A 16,177-nucleotide genomic window follows, 5' to 3' on the forward strand; every position below is an offset into this window, starting at 1 on the left:
TCCTAGTGTAGACCAGGGCTAACAGACCAAGGCAACAGAAGAAAACAGATTTTTTTTTTTAAACGAGGGGGCTGTAACTGAGGAATCCTTTGGTCATGAGCCCAAATTTGGTTCACTATTGCTACTCTGAACCTTTGTGAAGCACACCAATTTTCAAAGCAATCCACCTAAACATTTGGATGTTAGCCCACTTACAAGATTTGATCTTTAAGGCATAAAAAATACTCTAGTTCTTTCTCTGTATTGGTACGTGTACAGTGTAAACATGTATATTTTCTTTAATGTTGTTTGCTATTTGGGTCCCGTAAAGATTTAGTGGGTACCATGTCCTGCCTTGGGTAAAATGCTGCAGTGTGAAACCATTTTTGACCCATATCTCATCAATAGGTTCATTTCTAGCTCTGGGCAAAAAAAAAAAAAACCCACCTAGAAATCTTTTTTTAAAATGTCATTTTTTGAGAGGGCTTATCTCCAGAACCCCTGGCTTGGATGACTCCAAATTTGTGCCATTAATCCTGGAACCTTCTGAGAGACACCAAATTTCAAGGAAAACTGACTGTGTGTCAATTTTAGAGGATTTAGAAAGGTTGACCTTTAAACTGGTAATGATGCACCCACACCACTATATAATAAACATTCTTTGGGCAAGATTCTCCCCTGTGAACATTGTTGCTATTCGTGGTCATTGAAACCTGTAGTTTCAGCTTGTAGTTTCATATAATTCTTTGGCGAGGAAGGCAAAGTTTACCATTCTTTTCCCAAATTTGAGCAAACTGTATTAATGGTCAGCCACTTTAGCTCCCCTAGCTCCATGAACCATTTGGCTCATGCAAAAAGTCATACTGCTAGGTTATTACCTGTCTGCTGCACCTGGATCCCACCTTGAAGGGGTAAGGAAATTCCATGGCAGAGAGGTAAGCAGCATAAATTAATTTAAGCTACTTTGATATGTGGGCTTGCTGTAGAATCTGGCAGACACTTTCTGCCCTTCCCTACCCATAGAAATGTGAGGTCAGCAGGAAGGGTGGTATTCCCCTCATGTATGCTGGATTCACGGGTGCAAGCTTCCCTCTTCTCATAGAAGTGGTGGAGAGAGAAATTCATTGAGGGATGAGGCCATTCAGATGCTTGCTTCTGTCATTAAAAACCTACACTAGAATTTATTTTTGAACTGTTTTGTTTTCCTATACAATGCCTTTAAAACTGAAAATAAAATGTTTAATCTTCTGTGTTTTCATTACATGCTGTCGCAATTTTATTACTCATTTAAAAATAAGATTATGCAAAGTAATAAGTGATCTCTTCTGTTTAAACCCACCCCTAAAAAGACAGAGGTTCCTGTGAGAGAGGGTAGGACTAATGCCATACATAAACCAAAATCTGTTTTCCCCACCATAGTTTCACTCAATCAGGATTGCACAAATATATTTTATTTATTTAAAAAAGCTCTGCAGAAGTCATACCATATAGAAACTATTTAACATGATTTTTTTTTCGGGGGGGGGGGGGGAGGAGTTCTATGCAATAGGAAAAACATAGATATGTACTCATGTGCACACATCCCTTCCTAGTTCCTTTTTTCCCTCTAAAATAAATAAATTAATAACTTTTAGTGTAAAGCTTAACATTTTGTAAATCACACATCGTCTTTATTTTTATAGCTGTATTATTTTTATATTCCTATCAGCATTAATCCTGAAAACTTTACACTGAGTGGAAGGGAAAGTAAAACTGCAGTTCTCATCAATTCAGTACAAATTATTAAAAGCTAGATGAATTAAAAAAGGCCAATTGCTGATATTTCCAAAGATAAAATCTGTCTTCTTTTAACTATAAAGACTCAAACTTTCACATTCTACATGAGTATCAATCTTATAAGGAAATAAAGAAATGTAAAGCCAGTTCAGACAATCAATATTTTAATTCTGTCTTTTCAGGACATCACTAGTCTGAAACAAAAAAAGCTACTACAGAAACTGAGAGAGCAGCAAAAGCTCTTAGGTGGTGATAGAGAGGAAATGTCAACATCTAACAGTGGGATTGCCCAGAGGAGTCCTGGAGCATGGCATTGTGTCCGATGGAAATAAAAAACCAAACAAACATTAATGTATCTTAGGAGTTGAGTGTGGTATTTTTTTTCCTTTAATGAGGAAGAAATCGTGCTGCTTTTTTTCCTCCCCCTCCTCCCCCCCTTGTGCAGGTAGCTTTATTGAAGTCGACAGTGAAATTAGTAATGACACTGAGTTTCCAGGTGAAATATTTAAAACATCACATGCTCCCTCTGAACCTGATGAGACATTGGCTGTTGAAGCAGCAGCTACAGAACTGGAGCAGGAAGGAGATGATGGGGCTAGAGAGAACCTCCTTAAAGACGCTGCTGAAGAAGTGCAGCTGACTATTCATCAGAATGCTGAAACCAAAAAAGACAGGGAAGGTGCAGTGAATGAGTGGCAAGATATTAGTTTGGTAATGATACTTGTTTTTTGTTAATTGTATTGAGTGAATAGTAAAGTAAACTCCAGTTAAATTGCTTTTCTAAAGGACACTATTGAATGGACACTTATGGCAGAGCTATTGTGTGCCTCCTTTAACTTACTGGCTGCTTCCCTGTCTTGTTCATTTGTCTGCTTGAAAGGTACAGAATATATTGAGCCTGGTTTTTCAGAGTTGCTGAGCATCCACAACTCCAGATGAAGTCAGCGGGAGCTATGAGCGCTCAGCTCTTCTGAAAAACATACCTATTTATATCTTTATGATGTGCTTCATTAGGAGAGTGTGAAAACTTACAAGCATCTGTGTGAATTAGTGGTGCACAGGCTCCTATTGTAATGATAGTCAAGCACATATATATGTATAAACAATATATACTTCTCTGGTATGACCAAACTTTGCTTTTATTTAATATGCAGGAGGAATTGGAAGCTCTGGAGAACAACCTTTCTGTTGAGCAAAACATGCTTCAGGCTCAAAAACAACAGCAGGAACGTATTGCTGCCACTGTAACAGGACAGATGTTCTTGGAAAGTCAGGTAATGTTTATTGAAGGTCATATTGACATTAAAAATAAAAATCACTGTTTGTACCTCTTGGCAAGTCAAACAGTATATCAAACGCTATTTACAATGTTTAATTCTGGATCACTTTTCTCACTTATGAGCTTGTTTTCTTTCCTCAGCCTACTTGAGAGAGTGTTAGAAGAAGAACATGTGTCTCAGATTCAAAATGCCTGAAATAACTACTGTTACACTCCGCAGTTACAGTTTATATTTCATGAATAAATAAGGGAAAATATCTTCCCTTTTTTTTTTTTTTCAAGTATCAAGCTTATATTTTTTAGTGTGGGGCAAGAGAAGGGAGCAATAAGATTGAATAGAAATTAAAAAGCCTTTATAAGGTGAAATGCAGCAACTTGTATGTACAATTTTTGAAAATATACACAAACAATTGTTCTCCAAGCTCCCGGAAGGAAGGACAAGAAGTAATGGGCTTAATCTACACCAAGGAAGATTTAAGTTAGATGTTAGGAAAACCTTTCTAACTATAAAGGTGGTTAAGCTCTGGTATAGGCTTCCAAGGGAGATTGTGGAATCCCTATCGTTGGAGGTTTTTAAGATCAGAACACATATCAAGGATGATCAGCACAGGACTTCCCAAGGTCCATTCCAGCCCTACATTTCTATAATTCTATGAAAACTAAAAAAGTCTTTTGGATTATGCTTGGGTGCGCTATATCAGGCTTTACAGACTGTGTTCATTTTTTTGCATTTCTTACCAATTGAGGTCATGTTAGTAGCTGATTTTTTGGAAGTGTAAGTACTCTCTGTGTCAGGCTCTGGTTACTGCACATCTACACAATAGTATTTTTTTGAATCCTTACAGAATTTTCACTTTTGTGGGGCTTAGATTTCGTGTTTATCATAGTCGAATGAAAAATATGCTTGAATGCTACCCCCCCGACTTTTTACCTGTACAACATTGTATCATTTTATATGGAAAGTCAGGTGGGAGCGAAACCCCTCCCCCCTCACAATAACATAGAATCACTCTAATTTTAATGCCGGTAAACTGTAGTCAGTTAAGGTTTCCTGTAGATTTTTAAGTTCAGAAGGGACCATTATGATTATTATCTGGCCTCCTGCATACCACTGGCCAAAGAGCCTCACCCCGTAATATCTGCATCAAACCCATAACTTTTGTTAGAGCTATAGCATATCTTTTAGAAAGAGATCCTATCTTGATTTAAATACTTATAGGTTTAAAGGTATCTGGTTTTGATTAAAGACTATACTGACTTGACACCCCATGAAATAACACACAGTGGTGGTATAAATGATCTAATATTTGTAAACTATGTTCCAAAATACTAATTTGCAGGTTTTCTTTGGAGGAAAAGGAGGATCGTTCATGTGGTATACATTGTGTCCCAGTTTCTTGGATTAAAAGGCTTCCTCATACTTTCACCATGATGTGATTTTAACCCCCCACCAATTAATAGTACTTTGGTAAGAGCTTGAGATATTGAAAGCCACATGGTGGCAGACAGACTATTAATGCTGTAACTGAGCCTAATTTAACAGTAAAGCTGAGCAAATTGTTTTGAAACAGACTTTAACAGGGTACAGAACACAGTTCAAACAAGGGTTCTCTGAAAAAAATTAATTGTGCGATGAGTCGCATTGTTAAACAATAACGGAATACTGTTTGTTTAAATATTTATTTTTGGATGTTTTCTACTTTTTTAAATATAGTTAAATTACAACAGAATACAAAGTGTACTGTGCTTACTTTATATTTATTTTTGATTACAAGTATTTGCACTGTAAAAAAACAAAAGAAATATTATTTTTCAATTCATCCTATACAAGTACTGTAGTGCAATTTCTTTATCATGAAAGTTGAACTTACAAATGTAGAATTATGTACAAAAATAACTGCATTCAAAAATAAAACTGTAGAATTTAAGAGCCTGCAAGTCTACTTAGTCCTACTTCTTGTTCAGCCAATCGCTCAGACAAACAAGTTTGTTTACATTTGCAGGAGATAATGCTGCCCTCTTCTTGTTTACAATGTCACCTGAAAGTGAGAACCGGCGGTCTTGTGGCACCATTGTAGCTGGCGTCGCAAGATATTTACATGCTAGATGCACTCAAGATTCATATGTCCCTTCATGCTTCAACCACCATCCAGGGGACATGCGTCCATGTTGATGATAGATTCTGCTCGATAACAATCCAATGCAGTGTGGACCGATGCATGCTCATTTTCATGATCTGAGTCAAATGCCACCAGCAGAAGGTTGATTTTCTTTTTTGGTGGTTCAGGTTCTGTAGTTTCTACAGTGGAGTTTTGCTGTTTTAAGACTTCTGAAAGCATGCTCCACACGAAGGCACTTCAGATTCTTAAACCTTGAGTTTAGTGCTGTGGCTGTCTTTAGAAATCTCACATTGGTTTCTTCTTTGCATTTTGTCAAATCTGCAGTGAAAGTCTTCTTAAAATGAAGAACATGTGCTGGGTCATCATCTGAGACTGCTATAACATGAAGTATATGGCAGAATGCAGACAAAACGGAGCAGAGGATGTACGATTCTCCCCCAAGGAGTTCAGTCACAAATTTAATTAACGCATTATTTTTTTAACAAGCGTCTCAGCATGGAAGCATTTTCTTCTGGAACGGTGGCTGAAGCATGTAGGGGCATGTAAATACCTTGCAATTCCGGCTACAAAAGTGCCATGCAAATGCCTGTTCTCACATTCAGGTGACATTGTAAATAAGAAGAGGGCAGCATTATCTCTGTAAATGTAAACAAACTTGTTTGTCTTAGCGATTGGCAGAAGAAGAAGTAGGACTGAGTGGATTGGTAGGATCTGAAGTTCTACATTTTGTTTTTGAGTGCAGTTCTTGTATGAGGCAAATTGAAAAAACGATTTCTCTTTATCGTTTTTGCAGTGCAAATATTTGTAATGAAAAATAATGTACACTTTGATGTCAATTACAACAAAGAATACAATATATATTATAAAAATGTAGAAAAATATCCAAAATTACAATTGATATTCTATTGTTTAACAGTGCGATTAAAACTGCGATTAATTACAGTTAATTTTTTTGAGTTAATCTCATGAGTTAACTCTGATTTAATCAACAGTCCTAAAAAATGTAAACATTATACCTTTGGTAGCATTAGATAAAAATGAATAATATCAGCTTGAAAATACTATAAAATGATCCACTAATGCACAACCATGCTTTGCAGAAGGGAGGAAGGAGAAGAAATGGGGAAGAGTAGTTTCCATAGATGGGGAGGAAGAAATTGTGTAGAGAGTGTACATGGTACATAACTGGAGTTATGTCACACAACAGCATATTTAGCAGAGTCCAGTCAGAAACTTGTTTATCAGAACACCTTTCTAAAGATGATTTATCCGCACCGCTGACCCATGTAAACATACCATTCATTCATATTACAATAAGAATTTTTAGAAAAACAAATACAAAAATTCTAGGATGTTATTGCTACCTTTCATGGTCAGAAGTACGGCTATAAAATTACTTGCCCACAACTGTTTGTCTTCCTGTTTTATGCTACCTCATTTATAGAAGTGGAGCACCCTTCACGTTAAATCATTGCAATAGTGAAGTCCAAAGCGAACTTCCTGGAATCTGTAAATTGGGAACACCAGAATTAAAGTGGTGTCTGCTGCCAAACATGCTTGAGGATTTTTCAAGCCTTGTAATACTTCGCTTTCCTAAAAGAATATTTATATGAGTAACTTGTATGAATTAAACAGTTAAGGAGGCTGAGTGTTTTTCCCTCTAAGTTAGTGATCTACATAGCCAGTTTTCAGTCATTTTGGAATTGAGAAGTACAGGGAGAAAAATTTAGAGGGAGCATTTAGCCTTATCCAAGAGACAGTTAAGGGGTGACTTGATCATGGTCTACAAGTACCGACATGGGGGAAAAGATTTCTGATTGCTAGATTAAACAGCCATCTGCTAACAGCTATAACTAGATCCAGTGGCTTGAAGCTGAAAGTGGACAAATTCAGCCTGGAAATAAAGCACAAATTTTTAACAGTGAGGATAACTAAGCATTAGAACAACTTAGAAAGGAATGTGGTGGATTCTCTGTCACTTGAAGTATTTAAATCAAGGCTATGTCTTTCTGAAAGGTATTCTCTAATTCAACCAGAAGTTGTGGGTTTGTTGCAGAAGTTACTATGGGAAATTTGATGGCATGTGTTTTGCAGGAGATAAAACTAGATGATCAGATAAGACCTCAAAATCTATAAAAACTGATTTCTGTTCTTTTGTCTCTGGACTGAGATACTTTGTTCCTAGATATATGCTATTAAAAAGAGAGCCAATGGACACATGCTTTTGAAGCATGTTCTGTTCCTCTTCCTGCACATATTTGCATTAAATACAGCTTGCCTGACACCTTATATTCTTGAACTGTCGTCTTCCATACTAGCTCACATTTCATAGTAATGGGTTTCCTCACAGAATAAGGTGCTACTTGCCATGTGTTAGGCTTATGGAACTGAATCCAAAGAGAGTATAGCTGACAAAATAATGACCTATCCAACTGGTGAAGGCTGCTTTCTTCCTTATGAGGTCAGCATGGCATCTCGGTTGGAGAGTTGGGGATGGGGGGGAATGTCCCTGCCCCCATCTCCTCTCCAGTTCAGCTCATCCTGGGTACAGGATGGGGCTGGGGGGAACTGCCATTCCAGACCCCATCATCACATCTCAGGGCTACCTCCCCTAGAAAACAGAAAACCATGATAGGCTCGAGTGGGTCAGAAACTAAAATCCTCAAACTCCACCAAAGTAAGGTGATAGTGTAACAGTTGACTTTCCTGGCAGTACTTGTAAGTAAGATGAGTAGGATTTGGCCCCTTGACTTTTTAATGTAAATTGTTTAGGTTTGTTATGAATGGGTAAACATTATCCAAATGTGAACCAAGCTCATTTTTGAGTCAAGCAGGCATGTATTATGAGCTATCCTTTTCGATGAAGTATTAACCCCACTCCCCACTTTCTGTAGGAACTTCTCCGTCTGTTTGGTGTTCCTTACATTGAAGCACCCATGGAGGCAGAGGCTCAGTGTGCTGTCTTGGACCTTACTGATCAGACCTCTGGGACAATCACTGATGATAGTGATATTTGGCTATTTGGAGCGCGGCATGTTTATAAAAATTTCTTCAGTCAAAACAAGTATGTGGAATATTACCAATATGTGGATATTCAAAACCAGCTAGGTAAGGTGCAAGTGCTTATATGCTGGATATATTGTTTGTTTGCTTGTTTTTGATAGGCAGTTTTGTTCTGTATCTTTTTAATACTGGAACTCATTCAGAATCATAGAACTATTGTGGTGATAACTTTTATTGAGAGAGATCAAAGTCACATCAGATACCCAGCCTTCTATGTTGGTTTGTGCATGAAGTAATCTCTCTGAATTCACAGCCATCTGTTGCACTGGGGCTAGGCTAGTGACCTAATTATGATAGTAATAGTGGCTACCATGTATGAAATGCAAGTCTGGTAAACATTCACATTTTGTGTGAAGAAGAGAAAAAACTATGCATAGTTTTAGTCAGAGCAAATTTATATAGGCAGATTACAAACTTCTCTAAATAGAAGTTTCTTTTGGACATACTGACAAACGTGTTATAAAGGGATCGAATGGATTAAATCTGTAGAAAGATTTTCAATGACTAATTAACCCATGGTAGTATTTTTCCTTCTGATTGCTTGTGGAAGATCAAAGATGAAAAAAATATACTGGTCTGAACAAAATTTTTAGCCATGGTACATAGTAAACTGTTGAACTTTTAAACTTGTGTGTCTGTCACCTAATTTATTAGGAACAATTTCTGCGCATTCCAGCTCTTCCTCAGCCATTACTTTGGCAAAACTACCACAAAACTCCTAGTTTAGAGATTTGAAACAATATTTTAATGTGGTTATTGATTATTGATCATGCAAAACTGTTCAATAGTTTTACGTAATGAAAAAGTATTTGTTTTCCTGCTGTGGTTCGTTCTGCCAGCAAAGTCGTTTTTGTCCAGTTCTGTGGCTGATGTGATAAGCACTTCTTATTTCTATATGCAAAAGTAGCTACAGCAGTTCAAGAAGATAAGTGGAGAAAATATCAAAGTTGGGGAGTGAGTGTATAAAAGCAAGTATCTTTTTTTCTCTGATTACTTTATTTGTGCCTTTGTGGCAGCGGTTGCAATTTCTTATGTGGAAAAGAAGTGTTATGAAATTATTTGTGTTTTTAACTATCTGTGATATATTTGGTTTTGGTCTGTTTTGGGAAAAAATCAGTTTCACTTTGTCTTCCATCTTTCCTGTTCTTCCTTTCTTTTGCACATGGTTCCCTATGCCCAGTGGTCTTTCTCTCCTGCTGCCATGGACATACAGACATTCTGATTAGCTGCCTGATGGACCATCCTAGCATGCAAGCTCCTCCCTTCTCCCTCTCCATTGAAGTAATTTCTGGAGTAAGCTGGTGGATCCAGTCCCTGAGGAGTGGTTCTGGTTTTTTGTCCTCTTGTAACACCAATTCCTAGTAGTGGCAGCTAGGTTGATGTCTCCTCTTCCTTTCCAGCTCTTTCAAAAGAGCCTGGAGGCCTGTAGGTACAACTTGAAACAATGAACATCATCACCCTGTGTCCTGTCAACACAGTGTGATCAGCCTCCAGCCAGGGAGCATAGACCACACAGTTTGAGAACCACTGCTTTTAAGCTATTTGAATACTGTGATTCCAGACTTCAGAAGGTTGTGTGCAGCAGTGGTTCTGTCTCTGAATTCCTGATATCAAAGCCACTAAACTTAGGTCAGAATTGAAGATGGGGTGAGATGTAGATTTTCTTTTTTTTTAGATGTAAAATAACTTATAGGCCAAAAATTAATGAAGTCCCCAGGGTTCCAAACAGCATTTAATTTTGACTCTAAGGGGTCGTCAGATACAGTACCTTAAAGCAATCACTAGTAGTTGGACCAGCAGTAATGTTTTGAGATTGGTCTAGAATATAAAGCAAGCCCTGACCTTGAATCAGAGTAGCTTTGATCTCTGTCAATGCCTGTGCTTTTTCCTGTTACTGTTTTTATTTTCAGATAATGTACTACTGTTGTCTGTGGGAGAACAGAGCTTAAATTCATAGAATAATGTCTGGTTTACGTTTTCTGTCTTGCAGGGTTAGACAGAAGCAAGTTAATTAATTTGGCCTATTTGCTTGGAAGTGATTACACTGAAGGAATCCCATCTGTTGGCTATGTAACAGCAATGGAGATTTTAAACGAATTCCCTGGGCACGGAATGGAACCTCTCTTAAAATTCACGTATGATTTATTTGATTTTTTTTTCCATAATGCAGATGTTAGTTTTGCATATTTTTCTATCACTTTAACATGTAACAGAGATGTTGCGAATATAGGTGAAGAGTAGGGGTTACTATACAAAACAACATAGCTATCATAGGTTTGGAAGGGATCTCAAAAAGTCACAAAGTCCAGCCCCCTCTGCTGAGGGAGGACCACATACACCTAGACCATCCCTGATAGGTGTTTCTCCAGTGTTTCCTTAAAGTCTTCCAATGGTGGGGATTCTACAGCCTCCATTGGATGCCAGAGTTAGCTACCCTTATAGTTAAAAAGTTTTTTCCTAATATTTAACCTAAATCTCCCTTACGACGTAATGGGCTCAATCTGCAGCGTCCTACATTCAGTGAAAATGGAGAACAATTGATCACAGTGCTCTTTATAACAGCCCTTACCATATTTGAGTACTGTTGTCAGATCCCCCCTCAGTTGTCTTGTTCTCCCCCCCCACTCCCTGCCTGCCCAGGTGCTGCTCTGGGGGACAGAGAGCCGAGGGGAGTTCTCTCCCCCCCCCCCCCCCCCCCAGCCCGAGCCCACAGTCCCAGCTGAAGCCCTCACCTCCCTCCACACTCCAACCCTCTGCTCCAGCCCTGAGCCCCCTCCCACACTCCGAACCCCTCGGCCTCACCCCCGCCACATGAATTTTGTTACGTGCACCAATATGGAGGTGATGATGTATCATATGTCACCCCACATATTGGTGCATGTAACAAAATTCATTCCACACATGCGTGGGAAAAATTAGAAGGAACACTGACTGTAACCCCGAGATGCTTTTTAGTAGTACTACCACCTAGCCATTTATTCCCCATTTTGTAGTTGTGCATTTGATTTTTTTCCTTAAGTGTAGTACTTTGTGCTTGTCTCTCTTGAATTTAATCTTGTTGATTTCAGACCCATTCTCAAATTTGTCAAGGTTATTTTAAATTCTGATCCTGTCCTCCAAAGTGCTAGCAGCCCCTCGGAGGTGGTGTCATCTACAAATTTTCTAAGCATACTCTACACTCCATTATCTAAGTCAGTGGTTCTCAGCCAGGGGTACACAGAGGTCTTCCACGGGGTATGTCAACTCATTTAGATATTTGCCTAGTTTTACAACAGGCTACATGAAAAGCACTAGCAAAGTCAGTACAAACTAAAATTTCATACAGAGAATGACTTGTTTATGCTACATTGTATACTATATCAGTGTTTCCCAACCTGGGGGTTGTGGTTTATTTTATAATATATGGTAAAAATGAGAAAGTAAGCAAGTTTTCAGTAATAGTGTGGCTGTGACACTTTTTTGTATTTTTATGTCTGATTTTGTAAGCAAGTAGTTTTTAAGTGAGATGAAACTTGGGGTAGACAAGACAAATCAGCCTCCTGAAAGGGGTTCAGTAGTCTGGAAAGATTGAGAACCTCTTCTGATTGCCTTTTTTGTCCCTTGTTAGCTGTAACTCATTTTTTTTCCTTAGCCTTTCCGATTTTGCCCCTTCATGCTTGTGCTATTCTTTTGTACTTCTCCTTAGCTATTTGGAAAGGTTTCCATTTTTTGTAGAACTCCTTTTTTATTTTCAGGTCATTAGAGAGCTCCTGATGGAGTCATATTGGCTTCTTACTATCCTCCCTATGTTTCCTTTGCACTGAAATAGTTCGCAGTTGTGCCTTTAATATTGTGTCCATGAGAAACTGCTATGGGACCTTACCTACCTGTTCTCTGAGTTTGTTAAGGTCTGTCTTTTTGAAGTCTATTGTCCTTATTCTGCTGCTCTTACTCCTTCCTTTCCTTAGAATCATGAAGTCATCATTTCATGATTGCTTTCACTCAGATGGTCTTCCAGCTTCAGATTAGCAACCAATTCATCCCCGTTGGTCAGAATCAAGTCCAAATGGCTATCCCCCTGACGGCTACTTCCACTTTCTGATAGAAGAAGTTGTCCTCAATGGATTCTAAGAAGTTAGCGGATATTTTCTGTAATATGGGAAAAACATGTCTGGGTAGTAAAAGGCCCCCATTACTACCAGATTTTGTGTTTTTTATATATTTCTGTTTGTTCTAAAAATGCTTCATCCACCTCCTCTTCCTGATTTGGTGGTCTATAGTAGATTCCTACCATGATGTCTGTGTGTAGCAGCAGGCAGATAAATGGAGGAATTCCTACCTAAAGTGTCTTTGTGCCGTTCGATTGTATGTTTCTTGGGGCAGGGATTGTGCCACCTTGTTGTTTGGAAATTGCCAATCGTATCTTGGCGCTACTGGAAACAAATAAGAAATAATAATAATAATAAAGAGTGTTTAAGTTCTCCTGATAGCCCTTGATATTGTAAAATGTATTTTACTGAAACAATTATATGTCTCTCTCCTCCTATACTGTTCAGTGAATGGTGGACTGAAGCTCAGAAGAATAAGAAAATAAGACCCAATCCACATGATACTAAAGTAAAGAAAAAACTGCAGCAACTGCAGCTGAGTCCTGGCTTCCCAAATCCAGCAGTAGTAAAAGCTTACCTGAAACCTGTGGTGGATGAGTCAAAGGGGTCATTCATCTGGGGAAGGCCTGATGTAGAACAGATCAGAGAATATCTTTTTACAATCCTATCTGGTTGGAGTTGTGAACCAAAGTTGCTTTGATAGAAAAGAATGCATGAGTCTATTAGTAAATTCAATAACCGAGAATCAAACTCTGATTGTCTCACTTGCATGAGGAGTGATATTGTAGTCTCACTCACTTCAAGCAAAGGTAAGATGAGGAGGATTTCACTCTAAACGTAAACTGCAAACAAAATCAGTGATTCCATCCTCACTTTATTTGTACTCCCTTGCCACAGTGCACGTATTTCTTGCACTGATTGCAATTTGAGATACAGCACTGTGTCTAAAAATGGATGGTAATTGATCCATAGTTAGCTAACTAAATGAAGCCTCCGGTGTATATACAAACATGGAGGTTTTTTTCTTTTCTTAAGGTTAACATATTTTTACAACAATATTGGATGTAGCCAGATGGATCTTTTTGTTGTTTGAAACACAGTTTATGAATAATAGAAAAGAATAAGCTTTTCTGAAGACATTTGGGATAATACTGGCGATAGTTATTAAACCTTGAAATTTCCTTTGATCTTACAGTGAAAAAACTTTTAGGTACAGTATCCTTTTTTTTTTTTTTTTTTTTGGAGATGCGTGGTTAGGTAAGGAACTTCCATTTTTCACATTCATACTTTTGGTAGTAAAACGTTTTTTAAATTTTTGGTGAACCTTAACTGCCTACACATTCTGTCAGAGTTGCTTTGGCTGGACTAGGACAAAGACAGATGAAGCCCTTTTGCCTGTACTTAAACAGCTGAACTCACAACAGGTAAGCATGTTACTGGAGAATTTTATGTTGTTTAAGGCTAGCTTGAAAATTTAAAAACTAGTATTTTTAAAATAACCAACAAAGCTTCAACAAAAAGTATATTACAAACCTAAATCATTTAACAGACTCTTGGTCAAATTCTGTGCTGAACTACAACCCCTGCAATTCCATTGAACTTGTGGGCTGTCACAAGTTGTAAGTCAGCATGGAATTAGGCCTTATGCATATAGATATTAAAATTGTAAGTAAATATATTTTTAAAATGACATAACATTAGATTGTAAATTCTTTTGGGCATAAATGTTGTACAGTTTGTGTGCTGTGAAGCACTTTAGTATAATTTTAAATGCTGTAAATTAGTAAAATCTAATGGTTCTTCTGCCTGTCAACTCCTGAGTTCAGGCTTCTGTTTGTTCTGCAGTAGCTGATATTACAGATTCCTAAAGCAGCATAGGTAAACCCCATTTAATCCCTACTTCTGGTGCAGTGAAGCTTGGCTCCTCTAGGATTTTCAAAGCAGGCTTGCCAGTCTTCCATTCATGTAAAACCTGATCCGTCTGAATGTTTTTAAATGTTCTCTCAAACAGTTTGGCTAAATGAGTTTGTACTGTATTTTCTATAAAGCTTTATATGTTAGTAATCTCATCAGCTCTTGCAGGGAGATGCAGCTCCCTGAATATAGGAGTTGGTAGATAAATAGAGGAATTGCTTTTAAAATACTTCTTGTTTTATAACATAAATATACTGATGACTTTTAGATCTACACACACACTGTTAACAATGTGGAATCTTAAGTGACTCTTTCAAAAGGGTTGCAGGTAAGGCTTAAAGTGTTGCAGTAAGCCTTCAATTCATTTGATCAATGAGAATAACATTTTATTTCACTGGTTTGTGCAAATGAAAAGCATAGTTGTAGGGTTTATTTAGTAAAGTAATCATTTTATTATGTTAATAGATTTGCATTTGAGAATATGCTAATAAGTATGTGTGTTTGCAGGTCTGGGAGTCTTCATTTGTGCTGTAACTTCAAATAACGTATTAAAAGCATAAACACAGTATTTGTAAAACGTGCAGGGAATTTTGCTTCCTTAACCATTAATTTGTTTCTTTAAATAGGGCTGTAGTGTTTCTTGCTGTAAGGAAGCTTTTAAAACTTACGGAGTAATTACACAGTAATATAATTACTAATCTCTTCTAGTAAATCATCTTGTACTCTGTATATTCTTGTGATTCATATTTCATTTATTTGAGCAGTCTTTGTTCTACACCAATTTAGACTATTGCATAATCTATTTTATTTATAGAATGCCTATCACCATGGTATCTAAACTTCACCTCTTTAATTGTTGTGTATACTTGTAGACTCAACTTCGAATTGATTCATTCTTCAGACTAGCACAACATGAGAAGCAAGCCATTAAGAGCCAGAGACTTCGAAGAGCTGTGACTTGTATGCGGAGGAAAGAAAAAGAAGCAGTAACTGATGAAATTCAGGAGGCTACTGCTGTTGTAGAAAGAGAATTTAAACACGGTGAGGAAAGGAAAGGAAAAAGAGCTGTCCAAGGTACAATGGATCTCTCTACTGCAGCACAAAGCCAAAGGATAAAAAGGAAAAAACATTCAAAGTCCAAAGAGGAGAGTTTCCATGGAGGCGGTTTCATTGGTGAGGTGCAGCTGTCAGAAGGATCCAGTGGGTCTTCAGGGGAGGATTCTGAAAGTGAAGTTTTAAATAAGAGCAAAAGAGGAAAAACTGTCAAGGAATCAGCAATTCAGAAAAACGCAGTGAGACAGGAGGAAGACGTGACTAGTAGCTCAAGTGGTGAGGGTGAAGATGAAGAAAACACAGTCATGGTGACTGCCCGATCTGTGTTTGAGGGCAAAAAGGGAAAATCATGGAATATGAGAGGAAGAAAAAAGAAAAAGTGCTAACTGTGTGTGGGGGGGCGTTGTTTATGATCAAGTCTTCATCTGTAAATACTCGAATGAATTCTCTGGTAGAAAAGAATAAACGTAAATTATCCCTTTTTTTTTTTTTCTTCTGTGTATTGTATTGACATTTTGACTAGACTTTTTAAATAAGAGGCAGTTTTAGCAATTTTGAACTGCAGTTTTTTCAGGACAATTATTCAAAAGGTCCAGTGTTGGTCTTTTTATTCAGTGAAAGCTTTCATTAAATAACTCAGGAAAAACTCCGATTTACTTTATACAATTGGGCCTAACGATGACATGTCAGTGTTATTTCCTAGGAAGTGAGATAGTTGTATTACGTCACCATCTATCAACTTCACAATTCAGTGAAGTTTGAGACCTGATGTACAGAATTTGGGAGTACGGGGGAAAAGAAAATAAGCTCAGACAGTTTTGGTTCTCTTATCCTCTTCGGTCTGCCTGTCTTCAAAAGTTTCATGTTCCAAGTCTGTTGTTTGCTACATCACTCATGGTGAAAAA

The 16,177-nt window shown here is 37.7% G+C and overlaps 1 protein-coding gene across 4 annotated transcripts in view; it reads left to right on the top strand.

Moving 5' to 3' along the window:
• Nucleotides 1-15,755, top strand: part of ERCC5 (ERCC excision repair 5, endonuclease) — a 38,344-nt gene extending 22,589 nt beyond the window's left edge. For all 4 annotated transcript variants that reach the window (XM_048854555.2, XM_048854563.2, XM_048854545.2 and 1 more), the window contains 7 exons: nucleotides 2,201-2,466; nucleotides 2,910-3,029; nucleotides 8,049-8,262; nucleotides 10,208-10,352; nucleotides 12,753-12,953; nucleotides 13,645-13,729; nucleotides 15,092-15,755. In XM_048854555.2, coding sequence (XP_048710512.2) covers nucleotides 2,201-2,466; nucleotides 2,910-3,029; nucleotides 8,049-8,262; nucleotides 10,208-10,352; nucleotides 12,753-12,953; nucleotides 13,645-13,729; nucleotides 15,092-15,658 — 1,598 coding nt within the window. In that variant the 3' untranslated portion in view covers nucleotides 15,659-15,755. The remainder of the gene's footprint in view (nucleotides 1-2,200; nucleotides 2,467-2,909; nucleotides 3,030-8,048; nucleotides 8,263-10,207; nucleotides 10,353-12,752; nucleotides 12,954-13,644; nucleotides 13,730-15,091) is intronic.
• The last annotated feature ends 422 nt before the right edge of the window (nucleotides 15,756-16,177 follow it).

This window comes from Caretta caretta, chromosome 1 (assembly GCF_965140235.1).
Source record: "Caretta caretta isolate rCarCar2 chromosome 1, rCarCar1.hap1, whole genome shotgun sequence".
NCBI classification, from domain to species: domain Eukaryota; kingdom Metazoa; phylum Chordata; order Testudines; family Cheloniidae; genus Caretta; species Caretta caretta.